Source organism: Belonocnema kinseyi, chromosome 4 (assembly GCF_010883055.1).
Source record: "Belonocnema kinseyi isolate 2016_QV_RU_SX_M_011 chromosome 4, B_treatae_v1, whole genome shotgun sequence".
In the NCBI taxonomy this organism is placed as follows: Eukaryota; Metazoa; Arthropoda; class Insecta; order Hymenoptera; family Cynipidae; genus Belonocnema; species Belonocnema kinseyi.
The window spans coordinates 18,123,185-18,143,787 of record NC_046660.1 but is presented as its reverse complement, the minus strand read 5'-3'; the positions used below and the strand labels follow the sequence as shown (position 1 = coordinate 18,143,787).

Here is a 20,603-nt window from a genome sequence, read left to right as displayed (position 1 = left end):
GCTTAAAAATGTTATTTATAATTTTCTTCTGACTCCTTGAGGTAAGCATTCGATTTTCGAAGAAAAGAATATGGACGTTTTGCGGTTTAATGAGACATTTTTATTTATAGCTTCGAGAGCGAATAGGGACATTCAGTTTTATACCAATTTTATTGTATTTCAAAACCTACATTTTTTTTGTCTTCCGCAAGTCGAAAATTCTGCTTATAGTTTTTTTGTGACTCATTGGGGTGATTACATTTGATAAACTGAGACCAAAAAAGAGCTTTTTCATGGGTTAAATTTGAAAAAGTCGAAAATAGAGTTTATAATAATAATTAAATTATTAACCAAAGAAAGTAATTTTGAAACAAAAAAATCTTTTAACCAAACATTATAACTCTTCAAATAGGACAAATGTTTAACAAAATACTATTTAACTATTTATTATTTAACTATTTCATGCTCGGGAAAAATTTTACCTTTTTACAAATAGATTAACTTTCCATCAAAAAGGATGACTTTTTAACAAAATACCCAAAATACTAAAAGAACTAAAAGCATAGGATTCGAGATCTGAGACCAAAGCGACATGGCCTAATGCCTGTAACTTCGAAAACTATGCTTTAAAAGCAAGGGTTCCGAGATCTTAGTTCTCGCGCCAAAACGTAATAAGATCAAATAATAGTGCTGTGAATTAATCACTTGAAATTTCGCTCCGTGAATGATTCAAAAATAATTTTTTGGTTGAAATGTCATCATTTTAATTGAAAATACATTGCTTTGGTTGAAAATTGAACTATTTTGTTGAAATTTCCTTTTTTATAATTCATGTATTTGATTAAAAATTCGTCTTTTATGGTGGAAAATTAATCTAATTTGTAGAAAAATAATCTTTTTCATTGAAAAATTATATTTTTGGTTGAAATTTGGATTTGGTTTAAAATCATTTTTTGGTTGAAAACTCCTCTTTTTGGTTGGAAATTATCTTTTTAGTTGAAAATTGAACCATTTGGTTTAAAAATTATTTTTTGGTTGAAAATTTATCATTTTAATTAAAAATTCATTTCTTTAGTTAAAAATTGAACTATTTTCTTAAAATTTCCTTTTTGTTTAAATTTGTGCATTTTATTGAAAATTCATCTTCAATGGGGGAAAATTAATCTCATTTGAAGAAAAATTCATCATTTTCGTTAAAAATTATCTTTTTGGTTGAAAGTTAAACTATTTGGTTCAAAAATAATTTTTTGTTTGAAAATTCATCATTTGAATTAAAAATTCATTTCTTTTGTTGAAAACTCATCTTTTTGGTTGAAAATTATCTTTTTGGTTGAAAGATGAACTACTTGGTTTTAAAATAATTTTTTAGTTGAAAATTTATTTGTTTAGTTAAAAATTCATTTCTTTGTTTGAAAATTTACCTATTTTTTTTAATTTCCTTTTTTTAAATTCGTGTTTTTTAATTGAAAATTAGTCTTTTATGATGGAAAATTAATCTTATTTGTGAGAAAAAATTTTTGTTGGGAAATGATCTTTTTGTCTGAAACTTGAAATATTTAGTTTAGAACCAATTTTTGGTTGAAAATTCATCTTTTTGATTGAAAAATGATCTTTTTGGTTGAAAGTTGAAATGTTTTGTTAAACGATAGTTTTTTTTTTGAAAATTTATTATTTTACTTAAAAATACAATTTCTTTGATTAAATATTGAACTATTTTGTTGAAATTTCTTCTTTTTTATTTCATGTATTTTATTGAAAATTCGCCTTTCGTAGTGGAAAATTAATCTTATTTGTAAAAAATTCACCTTTTTCGTTAAAATTTAAATTATTGAGTTCAAAATCATTTTTTGGTTGAAGATTAATTATTTCAATTAAAAATCTAATTCTTTGGTTGTATTTTGAATAAATTGTAAAAAACTTGTCTTTCTTAGTGAAAAATAACCTTCGTGGTTGAAAATTCAACTTTAGGTTGAAAATTCTTTTTTTTCTGGTTGATAAAAATTAATTTTTCAAGTGAAAATTAAACTATTCCATTTTAAGTGAAAAAATATTTTTTTAGGTGAAAATTCAACTATTTGGTTAAAAATTAATCTTGGTAGAAAATTCGTTGTTTTGGTTGAAAAATCAATTCTCTTTTTCATTTTTTTTTCTGACTCATTCGGGTAAAAGCTTCTGATTACCAAATACTATAAAAGGTATTTAATTCTCGTTCAGTTAGAAAATTTTAATTCTGCGTCCGATAGCTGATCTAAATTTTATTTGATTAATTTAATTTATTTATTTTTCTTTATTGTATTTGTTAAATCAGAGCGTTATTAATTTTTTTCTTATAAAATTACTTTCAAAATCAAGATATTTAACTCGCCGTTTCAAATTTTTGCAATCTTTGTATTTTTCCGCGCTTTTCCTGATGGGGAAAAAAAACAAAAGAACCCTCATTATGCAGATATGTTGTCTCCTTCACGCGTAAACAGACTTCGCTTTTTTTTCATCGTCCATTCCAAAGGAGGGGTTTTGCCAAAAAAGAGGCCGTATTTTTGGATTTTTAGTTTTCGTCTAGTTTGAATCCGAATTATCAAAAATGGTGAGTAAATCCTAAAAATGCGATTCACTTTAAAATGTTCCTTGCCCTATTTTTTAAAATAATGACGTCTTGAGTTCATCCTAATTTTAACCAAAGTTTGAAAATGTATTCGTAATTAATTTTAACAACTGCATTGTATGTGGAATTTATGATTTTTCAACTCAATATTATTTATAAATGATTAACTCATTACAAAAGGATCCAATTTTTAAATAAATGAATTACATTCATTAAATAATTTTTTACAAATATTTTTATCACTTTATAAATCAATATTTTTTTAAATTTTATCCTATTTTCGAATTAACTGAGAATATTATGGTGCTAAAAAAAAGAACAACTTTAATTTGTTTAATTTTCACCATCTCATTATGTGTTCTGTACTGAAAAGTGTATAATGTTTTTTCTGATTTTTAATTGAATAGATCTTTTGTTTTTAATTACAGAAATTATGCGAATAAAATGTTTTTAATAAGTTTTTATTAAAATATATTCAAAAATTAAAAAATAAATGTTTCGATGTGTTGTTTCAAAAAGTACCCAATTGGGAGGCAGCCCCCAAAACATAATCAGAAAGAAACTATGATTTACAAGCTATTTACAGTGAAAATAGTTTTGGCTAGTGGGGTACTTCAGAGGTGAGAAGCCGGAACTATTTTTTTTCAATCTAAAAATATTAGCAAAATTTCTTCTCACGTCAGTTTTGGGGCTGACGGTTGTCATAAATCCCGAGTCTCGGATTCGTTTTGTCTCTCTCGTGCCTCTCTCTCTCTGTTTCGTCACGCGTGGGTGAACATCGGACATCCGCCCGCAGCTCCTCTCACCCATCCCCGCGGTGCGGCGTCAATTCTCAGAAACACTAATTCTAGAATCACTAAATCCAGATTCGACTGAATTTTTTTTTTTAATTTAATAAAAAAATTTTATATAAATTTTTTAAAATAAATTTTGAAATATGTTTTCGCAATAATTTTTTTATTAATTTCTAGCGCGAGTGCCTGTCAGTGCACGTGGGCCAGGGTGGCGTTCAAATTGGTAATGCATGCTGGGAACTGTATTGTTTGGAACATGGTATCCAGCCTGATGGACAGATGCCATCCGATAAAACTGTTGGTGGCGGCGATGACAGTTTCAACACTTTTTTTAGTGAAACAGGAGCTGGAAAACATGTGCCAAGGGCAGTTTTCATGGATTTAGAGCCAACAGTAGTCGGTTAGTAACAAAAAATGTACAAACAAAAATTTTAACAAAATTCTTTGAAAATAAGCTAAAACTAAAAAAAATGATATAGGTTTTAAAATTGGTCTATTTTAAACACTCTTGATTTCCATAATCTATTTTTTAGTGATTGTCAAACAGTTGATCTTCTTAGCTAAAATTTCATTATTTTTGTTAAAAATTAATTATTTTGTGTGCAACATTTAAATATATTTTTGAAGTTTCGTTTTTTTGTAACTATTTTATTGTAAATTAATATGTTTTGTTTGAAGATTACAATTTTTTAATAAAAAAAAACTAAATTTTGTCTAAAAATCGCTTTTAGTTGACAATTCAACTATTTGATTCAGAGTTAACTTTTTTTGGTAGAAAATGAATGTTTTTGGTTAAAAATTAATCTTTTTTGTTAAGAAATTCATTTGTTTGGTGAAAAATTTTAATTTTCTAATTAAAATTTGTTTTTGTTTGTCTTAAAAATTTATTTATTGAACCTACAATTTATGTCTCAGATCTCGAATTCTATGCTTTTAGTTCTTTTAGTATTTTGGGTATTTTGTTAAAAAGTCATCCTTTTTGATGAAAAGTTAATCTATTTGTAAAAAAGATAAAATAGAAATATTTCTTTTTTCTAGTTGAAAGTTCAACTAGTTGCTAAAAAATTCACGTATTTTCTTGCATATTCATCTTGTTGGCAGAAAATTAATCTGCTTGGTTGAAAATAAATCTTTTTTGTTGAAAATTTGTTTCTTTAGTTAGAAATTTAACTATTTTTTAAATTCATTTTTTGCTGAAAAATTTAATTTGTAACTAAAAATTAAACTATTCCATTTTTGCATAAAAATCTTAGTGAATCAACTAATATATGGTTCAAAATTAATTTCTATGGTTGAAAATTTAAGTCTTTTTTTCAAAATGTATTTGTACTGTTTAAAGATTGTAATTTTTTAATTGAAAATTTATCTATTTCACCTTTTAGATGAAAAACAAATTTTTAGTTGGTAATTTAATTATTTGTTTAAAAATTTAATTATTTTGTAGATAATTCAACTATTTCCACCAAAAGGTTATCATTTTCGGTAGAAAGTTGATCTTCTTGGTTCAAATCAAATCTTTTTTATTAAAAATTCATTTCTTTGGTTAAAAATTTAACTATTTTATTAAAGATTAATTTGTTTGTTTTGTTGCTTAAGCATGAATCTTTTTTGTTGAAAATTCATTTTACTGTTTAAAAATTCAACTTTTTTGTTGTAAATTTGTTCTTTTTTTGTTAAGGATGAAATTTTTAACTAATAATTGAAATATTCCATTTTTGCATAAAAATCATTTTTAGTTGATAATTCGACAATTTTGTTAGAATTTTGTCTTTTTGGTAGAAAATTTATCTTCTTGATTGAAAATTAATTTCTTTGACCAAAAATTTAACTATTTTATTGGAAATTAATTTAATTGTTTTATTTGAAAGTTAGAATTTTTTAATTGAAAATTTATCTATTCGAATGTTAGATGATTTTTTTTTAAGTTGAAAATATTATAATTTCTTTGAAAATGTAATTATATTGTTTAAAATTTTAAAGTTTTGTAAAAAAAAAGTCATTATTTTTGGTTGGAAATTCAACCGATTTATTAATAATTGAACTATATCGTTAATAAATTATAGTTTTCAGTACAAAATTCATATTCTTAGTTGAAACTATACTTGTTTGGTTGAAAATGTAACTATTATCTCTACTATTATGTTAAAAATTTGATTTTGTTTGTTTCAAAATTTTGTTTACAACGTTTATAACTTGTTTGAAAATGTCTCTTTTTGGTAAAAATTCATTTTATTCGTAAAATCAGAATCAGAAAATATTAGAAAAATTTCAATAAGTTTAAGAAATATCAGAAACGTTGAAAAGATTAAAACATACTTTTAAACTTGAAAAGATTTATAAAAATTTCGATCCAAAATTTAGAATCTTTTAAGGATTTTAAACCGTTTCAAGAAAAAAAAATTCCTCATGATTTTTGGTTAATTTCAAATGATTTTTTATTCTGAAAAATTAATTTTACAAGAAAATTATAAAATTATAAAATGAAAGATTAGCAAGATAAACTAGATAACAAAAAAATCTTAAAACGCTTGAATAAATTTAAAACCATTTTTCGTTTTAAAAAGTTATTTTTCAAGAAAAATTGAAAAATATACCAAACGATTTTCAAAAATACCGAAATAAGAACTTGAAAGATTTTAGGGCAATTTTTTTATTTTTAATTTTTTTTAACAATTTAAGGAATAAATTGATAGTAGATTCCATTTGGATTTTGTTCAGTTCATCGCAGGAATCAGTTTTATTATTTATAATTTAATGAAAAATAACTGGGATTTGTTAGAATCCGATGTAACTTATTCAAATTCAGTATTATAGAATTTATTTTTGTTCAGTGGGACTTATTAGAATTTAGTGAAATTCATCAAAATTCAATTAAATTGATTAGAATTTGTCGGGATTTAGTATAATTTAATCTGATCCATTACAGAAATAAGTTAGTTCGATCATAATTTAGCGCAATTCAGTCAAATTTAATGGAAATAATTGGAATTTCAGTGGACTATTAGAATTTATTGAAATTCATTGTAATTTAGTAAACTTCATTTAAAATTTTAAGACATTAATTCATTTATCAATTTAATTTATCATTAAACTTGAGTGGAATTAATTTTAGATTCAGTGGCATTTATTAGAATTCAATGGAATTGATTGGAATTACCTGGTTTTATTTTTTATCATCATGCTAAGCTCTATGAGTAGACCATCCAGCTTAGTCTCTTTTAAGGCTTTGATTTTAATGTCCATCTCTTCCGGTTTACCTTCTTTCGAGTATAAAATAATTTTAAATTCAGTGGAATTTATTAGAATTCACTGAAAGCGTTTGGAATTGCCTGACCTTACCCATCTCCCCAATTGCTCTTTTTACTGGTGTTTCGAACCTGGTTTTATTTTTCCTTATCACACCAAACTCTTGGTGTAGACCACCAACTTAGTCTCTTTGATGGCTTTGATTTTAATATCCATCTCTTCCGGTTTTACCACCTTTCGAATGTAAAATAATTTTAAATTCAGTATGATCGATTAGAATTCAGTAAAATCAATTGAAATGGCCAAACCTTACCCATCTCCCTAATGGCTCTCTGGAGTGCTGTTTCGAACCTGGTTTTATTTTCTACCGTCACACCAAGCCCAGGTGGCCTAATGAGTACTGTCTCAGGTCGGACTCTTGTACTACTTGTTTGGATCGGCTGGACAGCTTCCTAACGCTCATCTTGTTTTTAAAGTTGCTTTCCACTCTCCAGTTTATTTCATGATCTCCTCAAACGTCTTAAGACCTGGTTCGATGCTTTCTTATCGTCCTTTGGCTTCTTGTGATTTGATTTTAACCTGCCAGCTTCCTGAGGTCTTGGTTTCCGGTCCTTTTCTTTTTAGTTTCCGGTATGTTCTGACTCGCCAATACCAGTTGCAGCATTGGCCATCTATGTCATCTGTCATGTCTGCAACTTGTCCTCTTTAGTGGTAACATGGTGGTCTTCCCTTACTCTACCATTTTTCTCTAAAGCGATTAGACTTGTCTTGGTCGTCTAGCACCTAGTTCCACAAGCCTTGTATCACGATTTCTAGTGCCTTAGTTAGGTGGTCCTTTCTCAAAACTTCTTTCTCGATCTTCTGGTCTGGATTGATCTGCTTGCTAATAGATCCCACTTCTTCTGTCTTCTGACTGCGTTTTCAAAATTCATTTTTGGTCCAACGAGTAGCTAGAGAGATAGTCGGTTCACCTCCGCAGAGCTCCGCATGCGGAAGTAAGATCTGGCTAGTGGACAGGCCTGGTAGCCTGGTGGAAAGCGTCGGGGGATTTATTGTAAATTCGTTGAATCGGTTGGCGTCCAGTGGGATTCGTTAGAGTTCAATGGGGACTCTTAGAATCGATTGGCAACCCTATGTACTTTTGATGATATACCTCCCGTGCTGCTTCAATTCCCAATTTCACGCAACTGCAAGCTCTCAGTTAAATGACCCTTCAATTGACAAATAATTCTATCCAACATCTCAAATCGGAAGATCTTTAAAATCAGATTGATAAAATGTCTTCTAGATGAAATTTCCCAAAAACCCAAATTATTATTCCAGATGAGGTGAGAACCGGAACCTACCGACAGTTGTTCCATCCGGAACAGTTGATCACAGGAAAGGAAGATGCAGCGAACAATTATGCCCGGGGCCACTACACAGTTGGCAAGGAAATCGTAGATTTAGTTTTGGACCGAATCCGAAAATTAGCAGATCAATGCACAGGCCTTCAAGGATTTCTGATATTCCATGCTTTCGGTGGTGGTACCGGTTCCGGATTCACGAGTCTCTTGATGGAACGCCTCTCAGTCGACTATGGTAAAAAATCGAAATTGGAGTTCGCCATCTACCCATCACCTCAAATCTGCACTGCAATTGTCGAACCCTACAATTCCCTCCTGACGACCCACACGACCTTAGAACATTCCGATGCTGCGTTCATGGTAGACAACGAGGCCATTTATGACATCTGCAGACGAAATTTGGACATCGAGAGACCAACCTACACCAATCTTAATAGATTGATAGGTCAAATTGTATCTTCGATCACTGCTTCCTTAAGGTTCATATTCATGCTTATATTCATATTTATTTGTCTTTGGCATATCCCTTGAATATCTTGGTAGGCATGGAATATCCTGATTAATGAGACATCCTAAGGTTATTCTGAGATATCCTTGGGATATTCCAAGGATTCCCACTCTGTAGGATAACCTGTGAGATTTATGAGATATCCCGCAGATATCTCATGTCGTGAGGAAATAGATGACTTATTACATCATACATCGATTTCACTAGCATTATCTTATTGCACTTTTTTGCAGGTTTGATGGTGCCTTGAATGTGGATTTAACAGAGTTCCAAACCAACTTGGTACCATATCCCAGGATACATTTTCCACTGGCTACGTACGCTCCAGTGATTTCAGCCGAAAAGGCTTATCATGAACAACTGACAGTAGCTGAACTCACGAATGCTTGTTTCGAACCAGCTAATCAGATGGTCAAGTGTGACCCTCGACGTGGAAAGTACATGGCTTGTTGTATGCTGTATCGAGGGGATGTTGTTCCTAAGGATGTCAACGCCTCGATTGCAACGATCAAGACCAAACGGACTATCCAGTTTGTTGATTGGTGTCCTACAGGTTTCAAGGTATTTTGATTTTCTTGCTCTTTGACGATAACTATCTAGTTTTAAAGAAAACCCCAGTGAGCCTCGATCGAGTTCCATCTAAAATTATTAGCACGAACGGTTTCATTATGGCTAATAAGGCTCAGTATCAAAAATTTGGAAATTAAAAAATAATTCCGAAAAGATGATTTTTGAAAAAAGGACCCCACTGATGACTTTTATTTTGTGCTTGAAAAAATTCCACTTTATTCTCTAGTTTCATGCTGCCTTAATCGACAACTGTGTCGAACTTAGTAAAACGGTCTGCTGGGCCCCTATTTATTAGCCCGAACACTGGTTTCACTTTTTAATTATTTATACCGTCAGACCACCTGGTGACAAAACATTTAGGTTTACGTGGATAGATAAAGTATAGGATGAGATAGATAAGAGAAGATTGAAAAAGATAGAAGTAACACCAGATTGATAAAAAGGTAGATGTAAATAGATGTAACATAGGATGAGATAGAGACAAGGAGATTGAAACATATAGACGCGAATTTCGTATAACAGAGATATAAAAGGATTGACATGAATAGAGTATGGATTGTCTGAAATACAGAATAGGGGATTCATAGGGATAAATGGGAATTTAGATTGACAAAGAGATAGAAAAAGATAGGCGTTGATAGATGCAGTATAGGATGAGACAAATTAGAGGAGATTAAAAAAGATAGACGTGAATTTATATCGACAGAGAGATAGAAAAAGATTAACATCGATAGACGTAAATAAAATAAGATAAAGAAAGGAGATTGAAAAAGATACATATGAATTTAGATTGGCAGAGAAAGAGAAAACGATTGTCGTGGATGGGCAAAGGAGAGGATGAAATAAGGAAGAGGATATTGAAAAAGATAAAAGTGAATTCAGATTAGCAGGGATATGGTAAAAGATTAACATGGATGACAGATGTCGGATACGATAAGATAGAGAAGAGAAGATTAAAATGGATTGACGGGAATATAGATTGACAAAGAGATAGTAAAAGATTATTGTGGATAGAAGAAGGATAGGACGATATAGAAAAGAGGATATTGAAAAAATAATAGTGAATTCAGATTAACAGAGAGATAGAAAAAGGTTGACGTGGATAGATGGAGGATTGAATGAGATAAATAAGAGTGATTGAAAGAGATAGACGTACATTTTGATTTAGAGAGATATATAAAAAGATATACGTGAATTTAGATTTGCAAAGAGATATTTAAAAATTACTGTGGATAAATGTAGGATAGGATGAAATAGAGAAGAGAAAATTAAAAAGGTTAGAAGGAATTTAGGTTGACAGAGAGAAGGAAAATCATAGACGTTGATGGACGTAGGATAGGATAAGATAAATATGAGGAGATTGAAAATATAGAAGGGAATTTACATTGATAAAAAGGTGAAAAGATTGTCGCCGATAGATAAAGGATATGACGACTTACAGAAAAGGGTATTGAACAAGATAAAAATGAATTTATATTAGCAGAAAAATACAATAAGATAGTTGCTGATAAGTATAGGAAACGATATGACAGAACAGAGATTAAAAAAGATAATACGGGAATTTAGATTGACACAGAGATAGAAAAAGATTGTCGTTGATAGACAAAGAATATAATGGCATAGCGAAGAGGGCATTGAAAAGGATAAAAGTAAATTCAGATTCACAAAGAGATAAAAAAAGATAGACGTAGGATAGGATGAGATAAATAAGAGGAGACTGAAAAAGATATACGAGAATTAGATTGACAAAGAGATAGAAAAAGATTGTCGCGGGCAGACAAGGGATATGATGAAATTGAGAAGAGTTATTGAAAAGGATAAAAGTGAATTTAGATTGAAAGAGAGATAGTAAAAGATCAACATGGATAAACGAAGGATAGGATGAGATAAGGGAGGTGGGATTGAAAAAGATAGATGTGAATTTAGATTTACAAAGAGATAGAAGAAGGTAGACATTGCTAGGCGTAAGGTAGGAATTGACGTGAATAGAAAAAGGATAGGATGAGATAGAGAAGAGGTAATTGAAAAAGATAGACGTGAATTCAGTTTGACAAATAGATAGAATGGCATACATTTTCTCTTACTCTTTCTACCATGAAGATTCAAAATTATTGAAAAATAAAGGATTTGTATCTTTACTTCCAGCAGGGATTCTAAGCGGCAAATAGTAGACAGGTTTAGTAAAAGGATGACTTAGTAAAATATTTCAACTTATTTTGAATTCACATTCAATTAATTTGAATTCTTTTTGTTTATATTTTTCAGATTCTTTTGAATTATTTAAACTTCCTTGAACTCTTTTAAATTCTTCAGAATTCCTTCAATGTGCTCAATTCGCTACCTAAATTCCTCAAATTCTCTAAATTTCTAAACTTCTCTACATTGCTCAAATTCTATTAATTTCCCCTATTCTATTAATTCTCAGAGGTCCTTCAACATTCTAAATCCCTTCTCTAAATTTCTCGATTTCCCTGAATTCCTTAAATACATTAAATTAATTCTAAAAAATCCCGCAATTCCTTTAATCCTTCTGAATTCCTTTAAATTGGCTATATTGGTTTGAAGTTTTTTGAATTCAGAAAATTCTCCTGAATTCCTTCAATTTCTCCAATTTCCTGAACTCAATAAGTTGTTTGAATATTCTAAACTTCTTGAGTTCCCTAAATTCCCTAAAATCCCTGAAGTTCTCTGAATTCTCTGAAATCCTCGATTTCTCTGAGTTTCGAAAAATCCATGATTTCTCCGAATTTCCTTAAATTTCATAAATATTCTGAATTCTATAAATTGCATACATTCTCTGGATTTCACTAATTTTCTAAATTCTTCAAAATTTGTTAATAAATTGAATTTTTAATTCTTCTGAATTTCCTGAATTCTTTGAAAGTTCTTGAATTATATGAATTCCAGCAATTTTCTTTATTTTGTGAATTACTTCAATTCTTCTTTGTTCCTCTGAATTCTTTGCATTCTTTGCTAGTCCTCGGAATTCAGGTGTTTCTATGAATTCAGGGAATTCGACAAATTCGATTTATTGAAAGAATTCTGCGAATTCAGGGAATCAGAGAACTCCCGGAATTCCAACGACTTCAAGTTAATCCAAATAATTCAGAGAATTTAAACGAACACAAGAAATTTTTAAAAATGGAAGGAATTCTAATATTTTAGAGAAATTTAGCTAATGTCGCGGAATTCGGAGGAATTTCAGGCATTTCAGAGTAATTAAAGGATTGCAAGGAGTTTAAAATATTCCAGGAATTTAGAGAAATTCCGATGCTTTCCAGGAATTCAAAGGGATTAAAGTAATTAGGAGAAAATAGGGATTTCGGAGAATTTTAGGAATTCAGATAATTCATTTAATTCAGAATATTCTAGGAAAATATTAGTTTGTTTAAATCTCCCCTCCTGTCCCCTTTACCCTCTCTACCTTTCGAATCTCATCTCGTCTCGAATATCGCCTCAAATATCGTCTCGAATATTGCCTGCAATTTCTTCTAGACAATCACCTCGAATTTAGTCTCGAGTATCGTCTCGAATCTCGTATCGAATCTCGTCTTGAGACTTGTCTTGAATCTTGTCTCGAATCATGTTTTTTTTTAATCACAAATTAATTTTTTGTCATTTTTTCAGGTGGGAATAAACTACCAACCCCCGACCGTAGTACCAGGTGGTGACCTTGCAAAGGTCCAACGTGCCATTTGCATGTTAGCCAATACAACAGCCATCGCTGAAGCCTGGAGCCGCCTAAATCACAAATTCGATGTAATGTACTCGAAACGAGCCTTCGTTCATTGGTACGTCGGCGAAGGTATGGAAGAAGGTGAATTTTCTGAAGCCAGAGAAGATCTCGCAGCTTTGGAAAAAGATTACGAAGAAGTGGGTCTTGACTCGGTCGAAGGTGAAGGCGAAGGAGGCGAGGATTACTAATAATGAAAATTTAGAATTTCTTAAACCGTTTCTGTTAATAAAAATCGTTTCAGGATTTCAAGCGATTTTACAGAAATAAAAATATTATTTATCGGATAAAATATAAACATTCATTCGAATTTTAGTTATATTTTTCAATAACTGTAAAAATAGCTCAAAATATATGAATATTTTGAAGAATTATTTCTATATCTGCATATTTAAACATTTATTATTTAATTAAAAACATAATTTTTTGGATTCAGAAGAAAAAATAATTCTTAGTGCTAGATACAAATTTTGAATAACTTTATTTGTTCGAAGTTTCTGAACTCTTTAATTCAAGCTCAAATTAGATTCTGAATTTCAAGATTTCAGGTCTGTCGAAACATAACTTGAAAAGTTTTTAAGAAATTTATTTTTTATTTTACAGGTGTTTACAAAATATTAGGTAAAATTCGAAGCGTGGAAGAAATTTCGAAATATTTTATAAAGTTTCGGAAATATTAAGTTTTAATATATTCTTATACTCTTGAGAATTTCTAAAATTCCTAAATATCTTTAAACTTATTAGAATTTTACTTAAAATATTTTAAAATCTTTTTAATTTTTTTTAATTTCCAAATATCTTCCAGATATTTTTGACATTTTTATAAATGTGTTTGAAATCTTCAAAAATCTAAATTTAAAAAAAAAAAGCAGTTTTTGAAATCTTTCTCAATTTTCTCGTAGAATTCATGTTTTTAATTAAAGCATCATTATATATGTTGCCATGAATTTTGCTTTTGAATCTGTTCAAAAATTTCGAATATCTTTTGAAGAAATTAATATTTCCCAAAATTTTTCGAAATAATGAAAAATTTTGAAGTTTTGAAAAGATTCCAAAATAACATGAAAGTTGAAAGAATTTTCAAACAACAACAAAGTTTTAAACAACAACAAAATGTCTAAGAAAATTTAAAATGATTTTTTACAAATAATTTGAACAGAAATTTCAAAAACATTTCAAATGATTTCAAATGATTTCTTTAAATAATTTGAACAGAAATTTATAAATTATTTCAAAACATTTCAAATGATTTCCTAAAATTCTGAAAAACACTTCTGAAAATTTTTCAATTTTCCAAGATTATAAAATTTTAGAAATTATTTTGAATATATCGAACCAAAAATTTAGAAGCTTCATTAGAATTTTTGAAATGTTTCAAGAGAATGCAAAATTTTATTAAGATTCCTAGGAAAATTTAACATCTATTTTCGCTACAAAAATTAATTTTAAAAGAATATTCAAAAAGATTTCAAAAGTTCACAAAATTTCCGGGAAAAAAATCTAGAAAATTTTAAGTTTTTTTTATTTTTCAGAATTTAAACAAATTTACAAACTTTTCCAGAATTTTGAAAGATTTCGAGAGAATAAACAATTTTCTTGAGATCCCTGGAAAACTTTTTAATGTGATTTTTTATTAGGTTTTTGAAAATGGTTAAAAATATTTCCAAAATTGTCAAAAAATAATCTAGAAGAAATTGAGGCGATTTTCGCAATTTTTTATTTAAAAAGAATTAGGGAACATTCGAATAATTTTAAAAGATATTTTGAAAGTTCAGAAGTGACTTAAAGATTAAAAAATAGTTTAGAAACTATTTTAAAAACCTTAAACCAAACGTAGGTTTTCTTAAATTAGAAAAAAAATGTAAGCTTTTCAAGAAATATTTTTATTTTATATTTTGAAAAAAAAATATATTTATGGTTGTATTTTTTAATCTTGTGCGTAAAAAAGGCTGACCAAATTCGAAGAATTTGAACTTACTTAAAATAATTAAAATTTTAAATAGTATTTTTATTTAATTAGTAATTAATAATTGAAGATAAATTAAATTGGATGTGCAGCAAACTTTTTCGGTCTAAATAACATTTTCGAGAACTTTTCAAAGGAAAAAATAATAATTTTATGATTTTATATCAATTAAAAAATTGTATTAGTTCTAAAAGAATTAAAAAGTGTATGCATAAAAACACAAATAATAAGAAACGGAAATTATAAAAATTAAATTAAAAAAATATGTAAGCGCATTTTTCTAATCTGTCACGCTTGTACATTTTTTCGATTAATAAAAAACTCTAATTTGTTATAATGAGTTTTAACAATATGTCAAATTCGCGCTTGCTATTATCTTTTTTTATTCGGTACATTTTATTTAACAATAAAAATCATAGAATAACTATCCTGATTATTACAAAATTGGGCACAATTATAAATTATTTACAACATTGAAATTATTTTTATTTAAATTATTATTATTAAAGTCTACATTACTTCTCAAGAAACTGTCTAATAATGGAAAACAAAACAAAAATATATCAGGCACTTATAAACAAGTTTTAAATTTCAAAATAGTGCATGAAAATAAATTCTAAGCGAACTAAATATAAATAAGTACATTTTTAATAAGTAAATAAGTACATTTTTACAATTACTTTAAATGTTTTTTATCTCAACTTTGAATATTAAAATATATATGTAAATATTTATTTCTAAATAAAGATACAATTTTTTAACAGTCTTAATGTATTTTTATCTAATTCCCTCTATCTCTAGATGCTTCGTTTTTTAAGTTCTGGTACTTGTTCCATAACCCAATTATAATAAAAATTTATATTATTAAATAAAATTGGATATCCTCCACAAGGAATTAATCCAAACCAAGAAAATCCGACCAATTTTCCATTAAAAACTGCAGGACTTCCAAAATCAGGAAGGCAGGGACGCCTCACTGCTTCGGTACAAAACATTTTGTTATTTTCCGTAATAGTAATTTTATCATCATCACTATAGTCTGTGTTGTTTTTGTAATATGATTCCAGTCTCGAATTACACTTTTCACTGCTCACTATTTCCAGTGATGAAAGTTTTAAAGGTTTCTGTAAATTGAATTAAAATTATTCAACTTAAGAGTGACCAGTCAACAGTGGATAATGAACCCACAATGCATAATCATTGATTAAAAGCACTAATATACATAAAGGACCGTTAAAAAAATAAGACACAATATTTTTAAGATTTTTTCAACCCCTCCCCTTCCTCGTATCACCTTGAGTATCGTTCGAGCTTCATATCGAGCCTCGTCTCGAGCCTCTTCTCGAGTCTCGTCTCGAGTATTGCTTAGATTTTCTCTTCGACTACAGCCCCGAACCTCGTTTCGAGTTCCGTCTCGAATCTGGTTTCGAGCCTTTCATCGAATCTCATCTCAAATTATGTCTTTTTTACGAATTATTTCTAGACCCCCCCCCCCCCACCCCAAGGGTGTAAATTAAAACAGAAGAGATACAAACATAATATTTTTAAAGACTTCACAGCCCAAAATTCTAGCTCACATAACAGGAAGAAGAGGGTGATTTTCCACGAAAATGGTTTCTAATAAAAATGATTAATTTTCTAGCAAAAAGGATGATTTTTCAACCAAATAGTTGAATTTTTAACAACAAAATATTTTAGACCAAACAGTTGCGAAAAAGTCGAATCTTCTAACCAAATAAAAAATTTCTTAGAAGAATTGAATTTTAAATTGAATTTACGACGAAGAACTTTTTTACTAAAAAGAGGAATTTGCAATAAACAAAATACAAAATTTCAAAAAACTAATTGAATTATTACGAACACTAAACATGATTTTTTTTATTTCGTTGAATTTTTAACAAAATTATTGAGTTTTAAAGGTAACAGTTTAATTTTAAAACAAATAGTTCAATTTTCAAGCGAACAAATACAATTTTTTTAATTCAGTTAAATATAATCAACTTTAAAACTTGAATTTTCAAAAAATAGATCATTTTAAACCAAGAAAGATGAATTTTTAATTAAATAGTTGAATTTAAAAAAGTGAATTTTGAACTAAATGGTTGAATTTTTAACCAAAAAAGAGATACATTTTCAAAAACTTGTTGACTTTTCAAGCCAAAGGCGAATGTTTTAAAAGAAAGATAATTTTTAAAAATAAAATTTCGTTTTGATCAAGGAAAATGAATTTATCGATCAAAAGGTTTACTTTCCTACTAGAAAACTTTGTATTTTTAATAAAACAACTGACAACCAAACATTTTCTATCCTAAGAGACAAATGTTAAAAAAACAGTTAATTTTTCGAAAAATAAATTAAACTTTTTAAATAATTGTTGAATTTTCGACACAATAATTAAATTAACAACAAAATATTTAAATTTCGAGCCAAAAAAACGATGAATTTTTGACCAAATAAAAAGAAGAATAATCATAAAACAAATAGTTGAGCTTTTAACCAAAAAGATTAATTTTATACAAAAAAAAAACGATTTTCAAACAAAAGACATGAATTTTCAACTACAAAAGATGAACATTCAACCCAAAATAGAATAGTTAAGTTCTTAGTTTAATAAAGAAGTTAATTTTTAATCTTAAAAAATAAATTCCTAATAAAAAAAATTAATAAAACGAGATATTGTCTATCGAAAAAGGGAATATTCAACAAAACAGTCAAATTTTCAACAAATTAATTAAACTTTCAAGAAAATTCTGTAGTTTATAAAAGAATATTTACATTTCTAAGAAAATAGTTGAATTTTTAAACTAAAATGGTAAATCTCCAAAAACAAAAATTAATTTGTTAACAAAGAAGTTCACTTTTCAACAAAGTAGTTAAATTTTTAATTAAAAAGATAAATTCTCAACAACAAATGTTATATTATATATTTCAACAACAACCATTTTTTAATTTCAATTTAAAAAAACGGTTTAATTTAATTTTTAACTTTCAACCAAATATATTGATTTTCAACTAACAATCAACATTTTTTATCAAAGAAGACGCCGATTCAACAAAACGGTTAAATTTTCAACAATTTAATTAAACGATCAACAAAATTATGGAATTTATATCAAAATAGTTGAGTTTTTAACAAAACAAATGACTTTTTAGCAAAAAGTTGAATTTTTAAACAAATAGTTACATTTTTAACCAAATATTCGAATTTTGAAACACTAAAAATTAAACTTAAACCAAACTGACAAATTCTCAAACAAATAGTGGAATTTTTAGCAAGGAAAATGGACTTTCAACCAATAATATTCATCTTTAACCTAAAATGGAATTTTCAATAAATTACATAAATTTACAACAGAATAGTTGAATTTTGTAATAAAATGCTAAATCTTAAAAAAATGAATGAGAAAAATATTTTTCAACTAAATTGTTAAAAATTCAAACCAAAAGTTTTAACCGGAAATGGAATAGTTTAATTTGCAGTTAGAAAAATCATTTTTAACAAAAAGGAAAACGAAGTTTAAAAAACACTTCAAATTCCCGCCAAACAGATGGATCTTTAACTAATAAAATGAATTTTCAACAGAGTAGTTTATCTTTCATAGTTACATTTTCAAGCAAGAATATTAATTTAATTTAAATTTATTTTTAATTTAATTTAATTCGTCGTTTTGAGTAGAAACTCAAAACGACGAATTTGCAACAAAATACATCAATTTTTAAATAAGTGATTGAATTTTTAACCAAAAAGAACGAATTTTTAACTAAATAATTTAATTTTCAACTAATAAAATTAATGTTTAACATAAATCTTCAACTTTCAAACAAACAATTGAATTTTCCCTGGCGGACCGAAGGAAGTGAAAGGAGCGTCCACAAAGTACCCGTAAAGACCCCATTGGGTTCCCATTCGGTTCCTTTTTAAAAATACTCAAAAAATAGCAAGACCAACTTTTAAACTGTTGAAATTCGGATTTTACGTTAAATTTACTATTAGACACTCACGGAGTAATCGCAATACTTTTTTTGCATCGTTAAAAATTTTTTTAAATGTCATTAACTGCTGCTAAAGGTGACTTCAAGTGCATCATAATAGCGCAAGTAGTATGAATCGCGCGAAGTTTAAAAATAAAATTCTCTTTCACTTGCATCGCAGCGTTGTTGTCTGATGTTACCACTGCATGGCGCTAGCATCCAGACAAAATTCTTAAAGTTACCGACGGAACACTTATTAACTGCTACTAAAAGAATATGCACTTGAAGGCGCCTTCGGCCCATGTAAATGATAGGTATTTTATTTTTTAAAATTTTTAACGCTGCAAGAAAAAGCATTCCGATTACTCCGTGAGTTTCTGATGCAAATTTTAACGTAGAATCCGAATTTCAACAATTTAAAAATTGACATTGCTGTTTTTTTTTAGTTTTTTAAAAAGGAACCGAATAGGGACCCAATGGGGTATTTACGGGTACTTTGTAGAGGCTCCATTCGGGTCTTTCGGTCCGCCAGGGTTTAGTCAAACAGAAAGAATTTTCATCAAAATAGCTGAGTGTTCAACCCTCGCTAATAGAATTACAAATGAGAATCGTTTGATATTTGGATGACAATTATACTAAAATGCACTCAAGATCTGTTCAAAATTCTGGAACCTTTCAGAGCTTCATAATCGAGAAATCAATGATTATCAATAACATGTGGTCTTATGAGAAGACGTACTTTTTGTAATATCCCAATGAGCTCAAAATTTGGCGACATCTTTACGACATCGTTACGAAATTTTTACGATAACTTTACGACATCCTATGTCCATGTTATTAAGGTGTCTTTACGGTATAGCAAATAAGTCATATGATCTGACGATGTATTTAGAACATCGCAAAGACACTGAAACGACATTGACATAGGATGTCGTAAAGTTGTCGTGAAGATGTCGTAACGATGTCGTGAAGACGTCTCCAAATTTTGTGCCCACTGGGATGTAAGAAGATTGAAAAATCAAAAAAATTCTGAAATAATTCTGACATTTATAGAATGTTATCCGGAATCCATATCTGCTTCGAAAAGTATCATTCAGAGCCTATAAGAATATAAAAATAATGATTTATACCGAAAATCTATGATTGCCCTGGCGAACCGAAAGGATCCTCTACAAGGTACCCTTAAAGACTCCACTGAGTCCCACTTCGGTTCCTTGTTTAAAAACTCAACAAAACAGCATGATCAACTTTTAAATTGTTGAAATTCGGATTCTACGTTAAAATTTCCATTAGGAACTCACGGAGTAATCGCAATACTTTTTCTTGCAGCGTTAAAAACTTTAAACAATTAAATACCTGTCATTTACATGGGCCGTAGGTGGCTTCAAGTGCATCTTCTTTTAGCAGAAGTCAATAACGGTTCTGTCGGTAACTTTAAGAATTTTGTCTGGATAGTAGCGCCATGCAGTAGAAACCTCAGACAACAACGCTGCGATGCAAGTGAGAGAGATTTTTTTTAATTTCGCGCGCAACATACTACTTGAGCTATTATGGATGCGCTTGAAGTCACCTTCAGCAGAAGTTATTGACATTTTTTTAAATTTTTTAACGCTGCAAAAAAAAGTATTGCGATTACTCCGTGATTTTTTAATGGAAATTTTAACGTAGAATACGAATCTCAACACTTTTGAAAGATAATCTTGCTGTTTCTTTATTAGTTTTTAAGGGCATGTGACACAGCTAAATACCTATATTACCGACCACAGTTTTTCAGTTCACTGAATGTTCTTTGAACCTAAGAACTTTTTTTGTAAATAAAATATCGAGCTGAAACTTTGGGAAATGTATTAGAGTACAATAAAGTACGTTTAGGTACTGCATTTTGGT

General features: G+C 28.8%; 2 protein-coding genes across 2 annotated transcripts in view; one reads left to right on the top strand and one right to left on the bottom strand.

Annotated features, from left to right (window-relative positions):
• Positions 1–2,452: 2,452 nt before the first annotated feature.
• Positions 2,453–13,084, top strand: LOC117170610 (tubulin alpha-1 chain-like). The gene is made up of 5 exons (XM_033357489.1): positions 2,453–2,563; positions 3,553–3,775; positions 7,945–8,446; positions 8,709–9,036; positions 12,673–13,084. Exons 1-5 carry the CDS (start codon positions 2,561–2,563, stop codon positions 12,967–12,969), a joined length of 1,353 nt encoding a protein of 450 aa, XP_033213380.1. The 5' UTR covers positions 2,453–2,560; the 3' UTR covers positions 12,970–13,084.
• Positions 13,085–15,460: 2,376 nt separating this feature from the next.
• Positions 15,461–20,603, bottom strand: part of LOC117170774 (chymotrypsin-1-like) — a 23,826-nt gene continuing 18,683 nt past the window's right edge. The window contains exon 6 of the mRNA XM_033357812.1: positions 15,461–15,868. Coding sequence (XP_033213703.1) covers positions 15,542–15,868 — 327 coding nt within the window. The 3' untranslated portion in view covers positions 15,461–15,541. The remainder of the gene's footprint in view (positions 15,869–20,603) is intronic.